This window comes from Hippocampus comes, unplaced genomic scaffold, assembly GCF_001891065.2.
Source record: "Hippocampus comes isolate QL1 unplaced genomic scaffold, H_comes_QL1_v1.1 scaffold145, whole genome shotgun sequence".
Taxonomy (NCBI): domain Eukaryota; kingdom Metazoa; phylum Chordata; class Actinopteri; order Syngnathiformes; family Syngnathidae; genus Hippocampus; species Hippocampus comes.
The window spans coordinates 448,644-459,848 of record NW_017805994.1 but is presented as its reverse complement, the minus strand read 5'-3'; the positions used below and the strand labels follow the sequence as shown (position 1 = coordinate 459,848).

The 11,205-nt window shown below is 46.7% G+C and overlaps 3 protein-coding genes across 4 annotated transcripts in view; all 3 read left to right on the top strand.

The window, feature by feature from the left end:
• The window catches only part of LOC109529103 (excitatory amino acid transporter 1-like), a 5,112-nt gene extending 2,426 nt beyond the window's left edge, over positions 1 to 2,686 (top strand). Inside the window, exons 4-7 of the mRNA XM_019892274.1 lie at positions 32 to 279; positions 390 to 584; positions 661 to 795; positions 1,756 to 2,686. Of these exons, the coding sequence (XP_019747833.1) occupies positions 32 to 279; positions 390 to 584; positions 661 to 795; positions 1,756 to 1,966 (789 nt within the window). The 3' untranslated portion in view covers positions 1,967 to 2,686. The remainder of the gene's footprint in view (positions 1 to 31; positions 280 to 389; positions 585 to 660; positions 796 to 1,755) is intronic.
• Positions 2,687 to 2,790: 104 nt separating this feature from the next.
• Positions 2,791 to 8,151, top strand: spra (sepiapterin reductase a). 2 transcript variants are annotated; one of them, XM_019892303.1, is made up of 3 exons: positions 2,791 to 3,290; positions 4,309 to 4,599; positions 4,833 to 5,383. In XM_019892303.1, the coding sequence occupies exons 1-3, from the start codon at positions 2,999 to 3,001 to the stop codon at positions 5,021 to 5,023; spliced, it is 774 nt and encodes a 257-aa protein (XP_019747862.1). In that variant the 5' UTR covers positions 2,791 to 2,998; the 3' UTR covers positions 5,024 to 5,383. The 2 variants fall into 2 exon arrangements, with proteins under 2 accessions (XP_019747862.1, XP_019747861.1); XM_019892302.1 differs by lacking the exon at positions 4,833 to 5,383 and adding an exon at positions 7,601 to 8,151 and having other exon boundaries at positions 2,792 to 3,290.
• A 653-nt stretch (positions 8,152 to 8,804) lies between these two features.
• Positions 8,805 to 11,205, top strand: part of LOC109529102 (histone-lysine N-methyltransferase Smyd1-like) — a 5,155-nt gene continuing 2,754 nt past the window's right edge. Inside the window, exons 1-4 of the mRNA XM_019892273.1 lie at positions 8,805 to 9,124; positions 9,565 to 9,741; positions 10,650 to 10,863; positions 10,939 to 11,202. Coding sequence (XP_019747832.1) covers positions 8,988 to 9,124; positions 9,565 to 9,741; positions 10,650 to 10,863; positions 10,939 to 11,202 — 792 coding nt within the window. The 5' untranslated portion in view covers positions 8,805 to 8,987. The remainder of the gene's footprint in view (positions 9,125 to 9,564; positions 9,742 to 10,649; positions 10,864 to 10,938; positions 11,203 to 11,205) is intronic.

The following is an 11,205-nucleotide window of genomic DNA, read 5'->3' as shown; positions in this document are numbered from 1 at the left end:
ACACACACACACACCTCTCTTAACTTGACCTCCTTCTGCCGTCAGGTACGCTCCCATTGGTATCCTGTTCCTCATTGCGGGAAAAATAGTGGAGATGGACGATCTTACGCAAATGGGTGGCCAGTTGGGCATGTACACCATCACAGTCATCATTGGTCTGATGATCCATGCCATTCTTATTCTTCCCACCCTGTATTTTGTCATCACTCGGCAGAACCCTTTCATTTTCATTGCCGGGCTCTTGCAAGCTCTGGTCACGGCATTGGGTACCTCTTCCAGGTGAGTCCCGAATCCAACCGCCCATCGCGGAAATCGTAGTAATCGTCTCCCATGTCGCTAAGGTCTCCCTTGGCGCCGCTAAGTCTCATTTCCGCGCCGTTGTCTCGCAGCTCGGCCACCCTCCCCGTCACGTTCAAATGCCTGGAGGAAAACAACAAAATCGACAAGCGGATCACTCGCTTTGTGTTGCCGGTGGGTGCCACCATCAACATGGACGGCACCGCTCTCTATGAAGCGCTGGCGGCCATTTTTATTGCCCAAGTCAACAATGTGGAGATGAACTTTGGACAGATCATTACCATCAGGTATGAATGTCCAAAAGGGGGGCTACGGCAAAGAAGATCAAATCTATACGGATGAATTCTCTGCCCTATGATCAAGCATTACAGCAACGGCAGCGAGTATTGGAGCCGCTGGGATCCCGCAAGCAGGCCTGGTCACCATGGTGATTGTGTTGACCTCCGTTGGACTTCCGACTGATGACATCACTCTGATCATTGCGGTGGATTGGTTTCTGTGAGTATCCCGCGCGTTCAAAAATGTGACACCGAGAAGAGCCGAGCCCGCAGTCAGACGCGGACGGACGTGAATCACCGTTGTCGCTCGAAAGGCCCAAAGTATCCCCATCTCGACCACCACCACCTAGTGACACACTTTTTCATTCTCCCTCAAGTCCTGCTCCACATCTTTCCCTTTGTGTTGAATATTTTCTGGAGTGAGTTTTAACATAGAAACATAATTAGGTTTCCCAAATTAATAATTCCAATTAGAAGACCCTGCTCGGCTAACTGGGGCAATGTGGAAAAATCCCTGTCTCCTCTACTAGGCTGGTCCAAATATGAACATCTCTCCTTTTTATAGACCACAGCAGAACAGACAAGTACCGAGCAGTATCTATGAACATTGTTATGATTTGGATTGGATTGGATTTCCGTTTGATGTGAGCTAGGGGAAGCGTGTAAAGGATAAAGAAGAGGGGGCTGAGCACCGGGCCTTGGAGGACACCGTGGAGGACCGTGGCTGTGTCGGACTGAGATGAACTGGTGACGGTCGGTGAGGGCTGAGAGAGCAGTGCCGGTGATGTTAAGAGAGGACTCAAGACGGGTGAGGAGGATGGAGTCATTTACGGGGTCAAGAGCGCCACTGAGGTCAAGTCGGATGAGATCGGCGTCAGAGGAGAGGAGGCGGTCGTCGGTGACTCTAAGAAGGGCTGTTGCCGTGCCGCGATAGGATCTGAAGCCGAATTGAAATGGCTCATAGAGGTTATGGGAATCAAGAAGGCGACAATTCGTTCGAGTACTTTTGAAACAACAGAGGACGGTCAAAGTTTGCAAGTCAGACTTAAAACTGAGTAACCGGTAACAATGATTCATCCACATTGCCCCCACTAAAATCAAATATTCACCCTGTTTGATGTGGATTGTGAAAAACGTACCATCCAGTGACGTTGCGCGTCCTCTTTCTTTTGTGTGCTAGCGACCGCCTGCGTACCACCACCAATGTTTTGGGGGATTCCATTGGAGCAGGCATCATAGAGTTCCTCTCTCGGCACGAGCTTCGCAGCAAGGATGTGGAGATGGGAAATTCTGTCCTGGAAGAGCGAGAGAGGAAGAAACCTTACAAACTCATTTCACAGGATAGTGACTTGGAAAATGACAAACGCGGTCACAACGAATCAAGCATGTAGTTCTTCATCAATAGCTGCGCCAGCTTTTGAACATGTACAACCGATGCCGCTTTGTTTTTGCGAAGTCTCGCTTTGAATTCACACCACGATTGGTTTTTACGTTGTTCCACAAAAGGCACATTGAATACATTCCTCTTCCAGCCAAAATAACCCAGACTGGTTGCTTTAATTACATAGTCTAGGACTGCTGTTTTTTTTTTTAAATACTTATTACATGAATGAATGCTAATTGATGTAATGTCATATGATCTTCATGCAAGGATTGTGTGCGTGTGTTTGTGTGTGTGTGTTTGTGTGGGCGTGCGTGCATGCACGCGTAGCTTTGTGGCCAATTAGGTACTGTAATTGGAGTGAAGTGCCGCAATGTATTTTTAAAATAAAGCCAAAAACACTTAAAAAAGCAGGCTGAGGGTTAGAACTGTATCAGACTATACTGATTTTTTTTCACCAATCGTTCTTATCGCTTTAAATATTGTTGTGCGTAACTTCCTTCAAGGCTTTCGATTAGTCTACTATGGCCTCTTATTGCTATTTAATATTACTATGTTAAAAATGCATGTGTGGACGTTGACATTTTTAATCAACCCAGACAAATAAACACGATACGGGAGGCAATCCCTTTCAAGACTGTTGGATGGAAACTATTAATATTTTATCGCAAAATAAAGTTACGTTTGCATTGTCTACGTTTTGTGCTATGGTTCTTGTGTTTCTATGGCCTGGCTGCTGGTTCTCTGGATTTCTCCAATTGTGTATGCGATTTCGCCACGCTTTTATAGGTCAGATTTCAAAGTAAAGTCCTTTTTGAAATGGACGTTTTTTTCCCCAACAAATCTCAGTCGGGGAAAATGAATGGGTGTCAAAAGTAGCGTGAAACCGAGAGATGGCGATAAAACAACAGGCGGTGGCGCGCCACGCCTATTCAACAAAAGAAGAAGAGCCCCAAGTATGCCTTTGAAAACTGACAAGCCTGGAGAACTCGTTCGGTCGCGGCCCATTTGACTCCCCGCGTTGCAGTGTGCCGCCGAGGCAATGGCGACTCTCGGCCGAGCTCTGTGCATCATCACCGGGGCATCCAAAGGTTTCGGCCGGGCCGTTGCGAAGGAGATGGCCCGGCTGGTGGAGCCCGGTTCGGCGTTCGTCCTGGTTGCCCGATCCGGGGACGAACTTCGGACTCTTCAGACGGAGCTGGCCGAGTCCGGCCTGGAGGCTCGGTGTGTGGTCTTGGATCTGTCCCTCAACGATTCACCGGAGAGGATCGTCCGAACCGCGAAGGAGGTTTTTTCACCGGACATAAAACATGTTATTCTCGTTAATAACGCTGGTAAGCTCATCTTGTCCCGTTTGGCAGATGTTTGTTTGGAACCGACATCGGGAATTTACAACTGGTCTTTATGTCCACAAAAAATACTCAACAGGACTCAGATTGTGGATACTTGCAAAACACAATTATGAAGTTATGAAGCCTCGTTTAGATGAAGTTTAGATTTCAGGAGCAGTATTTAAGAAGGTTCCACAGTCGTCAACCGCAACGCACATAACAAATATTTTTTGATTTTTGGTTGATCTCGCGTGCGCGATACGGCTTTTACAATGTGTTATCAATTATAGCAATGACGTTGCAGAAAATAAACCGAGCAGTTGCTGAACTGAACACAGAATTCATAAATAGTACAAAATGTATAATAAGATATAAAATAAGAAAAAAAAATTAAGAGTTGGCTCGAATCTCTGATTTAAAAATGTCACGACAATTTATGTTATAGCCCGCATATTAAAATCAACGTAGTCTTAACTTCACATTTTAGTCGCTAATGGCGGACAGAGAAGCATTGATTTAACAATATTTGTACCCATGTCGCTAAATCAACGACTGGATCATCAAGATTTATTGCCTGCAATTCGTAATGGCAGTTATTGTGGTTTTCCGTTGTTTTTATATTTATGAATTATTATATTTATATTAGATGTATGTATAGGCCACGTGTATGACTTATTCGAATTAAAAATCAATGTATTCTTCAATACTCAACACTGTACATTTTAACCGTTGTCTTATGAACGACAAAGTGTAAAATAAGAAGGGATTCACCTTGTGCTTTAAATATAATGAAGAGTGTTATCGGGGTTTGTTACAACACGATCCTAAATGCACAAAGATAATAAATAGAAAAGTGAAAAGAATGCACGTTGCGCATCAAGTGAAACGTTCAATGAGCATGAGAGAGCCAACAGCTCCTCTTAGTGGCAAAGCAAAAGTACAGGTAAACTTTACGAGCGGAGACAAAGTTTGTTGCCAAGTTAACTACCCCGGGCGCCCCTGCCTCATTGTGTCTTCTCAGCCTCACTAGGTGACGTGTCCCGTTTCTGCAAAAGCTTCACCAGCATGGCCGAGGTGGACTCCTACCTTTCTTTCAACGTCAGCTCAGCTTTGTGCCTTACTGCCGGCGTGCTGCAGGCCTTCCCCAAGCAGTCGGGTCTGCGCCGCTGCGTGATCAACGTCTCCTCCCTGTGCGCCCTGAAGCCGTTTGCCTCCTGGGTGCTGTACTGCTCCGGCAAGGCCGCCCGGGACATGATGTTCAAGGTTCTGGCAGAAGAGGAGCCGGACCTGCGTGTGCTCAACTATGCTCCAGGTGGGGGATCTGTTACATTTATGTGCATCTGTTTATCCTATTGTGTCAATTATAGCTCAATGAATACAAATGTAAACTTTTTGATGTATCAAGAAATGAAGGAAAATATGGCCATGAGGTGGTGCAGATATTCTGCATGTGTTACCCCGCAGCGGTGATGACTTTGGCTTATTTTCTAAAATGTGTTTTACCTCCTTTTTTTTTTTTTTTTTTTTTTTGCTCCACATCCCCAGGTCCTTTGGACACAGACATGCAGATGGTAGCTAGGACCAGAACAGGGGAATCAACCTTAAGGAAAGCCTTTTCCGGCATGTTTGACGAAGGCCAGCTGCTCACATGCGAGGCCTCGTGCGCCAAGATGATGAAGCTGCTGCTGGAAGACAAATACAAATCGGGAGATCACATTGACTTCTACGACGTGTAGATCGGGCAGCAGAGCACACGTTCGCTCATTCGCTGGGTGCGGACCTGATTTTTGACGCGCCTTAAAAGATGTTCTGTGGTTCCACTTACCGCTACAATGGAAGCTGCGTTTATTTGGTGGCAAATTAACGGCACGGTATTTGTCAAGATCTGTTTTTAATCAAATGTGCCGTCCCACTCTGTGATTTGAAACTTTAAAATGGACCAAAGCCTTAATGTCTGTCTTTGCGGTATTCCTCATATGTTGTGTGTCTCACTAAAGATTTTGTTTTGTACACATCAGGAACTATGAAGAAAAATTGTTGAGTGCTGTACTACCATCTATATTACATCACCAAATCAATAAAATTGCACAAATGACCTTATTTTTTTTCGTCGTGATTTCTTGTTCACCACATTCAACCTCCTCCTGTTTTGCAGAGTGACATTCCAACCCTGAGTGACACTTAACACGAGTTTGACTTGAGCCACACGGTTATTTGAAAAAGGTGAAGGTGGGCAGAGTGAGAAAGGAGGTGCCATGACTATTAATAAACTTGTTTATATACTGTACAACTTTTGGAAGATCCAAATAAACCATTTATGATGAGAACAACACAATTTATCTTGAAAACACTGGAGTGAATGAAGATCACTGAATTCTTCTGTGCTCCCGTCTTCAGACGGCCCCTAATTTCACCTCAAAAATGTTTTCTCAACTGCTTTTGTATTTTTGGAGCGACGCGACTCACGCCCTTTGTAACCTCCGTGACATAATTTCAAAATGGCCGTGACCTTCACTTTTTCAATCCATCCTTGACTTCCGACTTGCCTATCGCTGTGCTCACCTTCCAAGAAAATCAAAACAAGTGTCAGCGTCTCTCTTCCTTTTCACGAACCAGCGATGGAAGGTGACAGGTGCTGCCGACAAAAATAACTCAGTGGGAGGCACCCCAACAAGGGAACAACTCCCACCTTGGCCCCTCGGCTCCGCTCACCTCTCTGCCGCTCTTCCCTCTCACACTTGGGACCCCTTAGAGGAGGCGAATGTATTTTTGGGCCATAGCAGGGGTCGGGCCAAGGAGCCGGCCCCCCTTAACGTGTCTGAGAATCCCGTGAGGACCTCGCACTTCCCGAAAGCTTTTCCAGGCCGCGGCCCGCCTTCTGCGACTCTTCTCGTCTGTCTCCATTTTTTGGGGGTTTTGTTCAGCCCACACAATGACGGTGGGGAACATGGATAGTGTCGAGCTGTTTGATGCTGGGGAGAAAGGTCGTGGCCTAAGAGCCGGCAGAGACCTTAGCACCGGGGAGGTGGTCTTTGCAGAGGCCAGCTTTGCCGCTGTGGTCTTTGACAGGTAGGAAGATCCTCTTGTTGTTGTTGCTCCGTTAGAATCTAGCAACAATGGTTTCGCAGTGAGCATGTTTTGGTTTTTTTGACTGCAGGTGCTTTCACTAGCCTTGTCTGGGATGTGACCTTATTTCAACATTTTCCAACTGCCATGACATTAGCAAAAATAAGATGCCTTGGCTGACAAGGTGTCATTTCAACCTGAACGTGACTTTATTTTGGACTTGCGTCTGTTAATTGCTCACTGGAATCAAATCCTTTGTAGTTCACGCGATTGGTCTCCGCAAACATGAACGGTAAAATCAATTTAAAAGGAGTGATGGGAAAATGAAGCTTCATGAAGCACTTGTGATTTGTTCGTACTCCTCTAGAAGGCAGACGTACTTGAAAGATGCATGCTTTTGGTGTCATGCGTCATAAAACGTTTCTGGACTTACTCTCTCTCAGCTCGTTCATGCAGGTGTGCCACAGCTGCTTCCGACAGCAGGCCGAGCTCCATCGCTGCGCCCAGTGCCAGTTTGCCTTCTACTGCAACCGCACCTGCCAGATTGCATGCTGGGATGAACACAAGGAGGAGTGCGCGGCCATCAAGAAGGCTGGCAAGGCACCCGCTGAAAATGTTCGGTAAGAAAAACATCCTGGCGCCGAACGAGCACCAAGTTTTGGGGGTAGAAAAGGGGAAATGGAAAGACACTTCACAATAGTCCAAGGTTTTGCTCTTAGCCATGCTCGGGTGTTTCCAGCAGTCTTCATTTACCGCACATGCTCGCATCCACGCGCGCGCACCCACGCATGACACAGTGAGCAAAAGCCAGAAGGGCCCCGAACATGAATGAAGCAGAAAGAGTTTGTGAAAAGGAAATCACCGCCTACCGTATTCGAGACCTCACGTGGAGGCACGTGGCGCACTTTTGCAGCGTCTTGAATGCAGAAACGATCGTACTCCTGGCGCTCCAGATTGCCATTCTTTGCCAGCGCTGTCGGCGAATTGGACATGAAACAGACGTTGAACGAGAAAAATAATTACAAAAAAGATAGAGGTCGCAGGCTGCAATCGGGAGACTGCTGACCGTTAACTTCTAGTGAAGCAGATCATGGCATCACCGGAGGTTAAAGGTCACCTGTTTTTTTTTTTTAAATACTTTTTTGATGAAAGTGAAACTGAGAGGACGCTTAGGGTGGAGTGCACACTGACACATTTTTTCTTCCTTTTTTTTTTTTTTTTTTTTTTTTTTTGCTCCACGTCACCAGGTCCTTTGGACACAGACATGCAGATGGTAGCTAGGACCAGAACAGGGGAATCAACCTTAAGGAAAGCCTTTTCCGGCATGTTTGACGAAGGCCAGCTGCTCACATGCGAGGCCTCGTGCGCCAAGATGATGAAGCTGCTGCTGGAAGACAAATACAAATCGGGAGATCACATTGACTTCTACGACGTGTAGATCGGGCAGCAGAGCACACGTTCGCTCATTCGCTGGGTGCGGACCTGATTTTTGACGCGCCTTAAAAGATGTTCTGTGGTTCCACTTACCGCTACAATGGAAGCTGCGTTTATTTGGTGGCAAATTAACGGCACGGTATTTGTCAAGATCTGTTTTTAATCAAATGTGCCGTCCCACTCTGTGATTTGAAACTTTAAAATGGACCAAAGCCTTAATGTCTGTCTTTGCGGTATTCCTCATATGTTGTGTGTCTCACTAAAGATTTTGTTTTGTACACATCAGGAACTATGAAGAAAAATTGTTGAGTGCTGTACTACCATCTATATTACATCACCAAATCAATAAAATTGCACAAATGACCTTATTTTTTTTCGTCGTGATTTCTTGTTCACCACATTCAACCTCCTCCTGTTTTGCAGAGTGACATTCCAACCCTGAGTGACACTTAACACGAGTTTGACTTGAGCCACACGGTTATTTGAAAAAGGTGAAGGTGGGCAGAGTGAGAAAGGAGGTGCCATGACTATTAATAAACTTGTTTATATACTGTACAACTTTTGGAAGATCCAAATAAACCATTTATGATGAGAACAACACAATTTATCTTGAAAACACTGGAGTGAATGAAGATCACTGAATTCTTCTGTGCTCCCGTCTTCAGACGGCCCCTAATTTCACCTCAAAAATGTTTTCTCAACTGCTTTTGTATTTTTGGAGCGACGCGACTCACGCCCTTTGTAACCTCCGTGACATAATTTCAAAATGGCCGTGACCTTCACTTTTTCAATCCATCCTTGACTTCCGACTTGCCTATCGCTGTGCTCACCTTCCAAGAAAATCAAAACAAGTGTCAGCGTCTCTCTTCCTTTTCACGAACCAGCGATGGAAGGTGACAGGTGCTGCCGACAAAAATAACTCAGTGGGAGGCACCCCAACAAGGGAACAACTCCCACCTTGGCCCCTCGGCTCCGCTCACCTCTCTGCCGCTCTTCCCTCTCACACTTGGGACCCCTTAGAGAAGGCGAATGTATTTTTGGGCCATAGCAGGGGTCGGGCCAAGGAGCCGGCCCCCCTTAACGTGTCTGAGAATCCCGTGAGGACCTCGCACTTCCCGAAAGCTTTTCCAGGCCGCGGCCCGCCTTCTGCGACTCTTCTCGTCTGTCTCCATTTTTTGGGGGTTTTGTTCAGCCCACACAATGACGGTGGGGAACATGGATAGTGTCGAGCTGTTTGATGCTGGGGAGAAAGGTCGTGGCCTAAGAGCCGGCAGAGACCTTAGCACCGGGGAGGTGGTCTTTGCAGAGGCCAGCTTTGCCGCTGTGGTCTTTGACAGGTAGGAAGATCCTCTTGTTGTTGTTGCTCCGTTAGAATCTAGCAACAATGGTTTCGCAGTGAGCATGTTTTGGTTTTTTTGACTGCAGGTGCTTTCACTAGCCTTGTCTGGGATGTGACCTTATTTCAACATTTTCCAACTGCCATGACATTAGCAAAAATAAGATGCCTTGGCTGACAAGGTGTCATTTCAACCTGAACGTGACTTTATTTTGGACTTGCGTCTGTTAATTGCTCACTGGAATCAAATCCTTTGTAGTTCACGCGATTGGTCTCCGCAAACATGAACGGTAAAATCAATTTAAAAGGAGTGATGGGAAAATGAAGCTTCATGAAGCACTTGTGATTTGTTCGTACTCCTCTAGAAGGCAGACGTACTTGAAAGATGCATGCTTTTGGTGTCATGCGTCATAAAACGTTTCTGGACTTACTCTCTCTCAGCTCGTTCATGCAGGTGTGCCACAGCTGCTTCCGACAGCAGGCCGAGCTCCATCGCTGCGCCCAGTGCCAGTTTGCCTTCTACTGCAACCGCACCTGCCAGATTGCATGCTGGGATGAACACAAGGAGGAGTGCGCGGCCATCAAGAAGGCTGGCAAGGCACCCGCTGAAAATGTTCGGTAAGAAAAACATCCTGGCGCCGAACGAGCACCAAGTTTTGGGGGTAGAAAAGGGGAAATGGAAAGACACTTCACAATAGTCCAAGGTTTTGCTCTTAGCCATGCTCGGGTGTTTCCAGCAGTCTTCATTTACCGCACATGCTCGCATCCACGCGCGCGCACCCACGCATGACACAGTGAGCAAAAGCCAGAAGGGCCCCGAACATGAATGTGAAGCAAAGAGTTTGTGAAAAGGAAATCACCGCCTACCGTATTCGAGACCTCACGTGGAGGCACGTGGCGCACTTTTGCAGCGTCTTGAATGCAGAAACGATCGTACTCCTGGCGCTCCAGATTGCCATTCTTTGCCAGCGCTGTCGGCGAATTGGACATGAAACAGACGTTGAACGAGAAAAATAATTACAAAAAAGATAGAGGTCGCAGGCTGCAATCGGGAGACTGCTGACCGTTAACTTCTAGTGAAGCAGATCATGGCATCACCGGAGGTTAAAGGTCACCTGATTTTTTTTTTTTAAAGAAAGTGAAACTGAGAGGATGCTTAGGGTGGAGTGCACACTGACACAACCAGATCATGGCATCACCGGAGGTTAAAGGTCACCTGTTTTTTTTTTTTAAATACTTTTTTGATGAAAGTGAAACTGAGAGGACGCTTAGGGTGGAGTGCACACTGACACAATAATATATATTAATAACACACAAATCATTTTTTGTTTGTTGTTTACCACTTTGCTTGTGGTAATCAGAGCAGTTTTGTGTATCATGCGCCGCAAGATGATGTCCTCTCTTTAAGATGACACAAGGCTCCTTCTTGTCTCAACATACGCCCAATAGCGAAATGAAACAAGCCCCTTTTTGAGTTTTGAAAAATGTATCGATCTCCCCCCGCCCCGCTTGTATTTCGCCTGCAGTCTTGCGGCTCGTGTGCTGTGGCGCCTTCACAAGGACACCGGCATCGTGTCTGACAGTCAGCTGATCTCAGTGGAACAGCTTGAGGACCACGTGTCCGACTTGCCGGAAAAGGACCTTCAACAACTCCAGAGCGATGTTGAGAGTTTCCTGGGCTACTGGTCCTATGGGAGGAAACGGCACTCCGTCGACTTCATCTCACATATCTTTGGCATTGTAATGTCAAACAACGCCACCTGTGACGTTTCCCTGCGGCCTTTGTCTTGACACGCCCCCTCTTTGTGTGCACAGATTACGTGTAATGGCTTCACAATGAGGGACCAGAACGGGCTGCAAGCTGTTGGCGTGGGCCTTTTCCCCAACCTGTGCCTGCTCAACCACGACTGCTCACCCAATTGCTACGTTGCCCTCAACCACGGCAAGTATGTATCACACACGACCACTGAGGGGAAAGAATTTTGTGGCTGGTTCAGATTGCAGCGCCGTCGTCTTCGTCAAGGCTGCTCGATGCGGGCCCATAGAAACTCATTTGCCGCTTTCTTTTGCAGCCAAACTGCC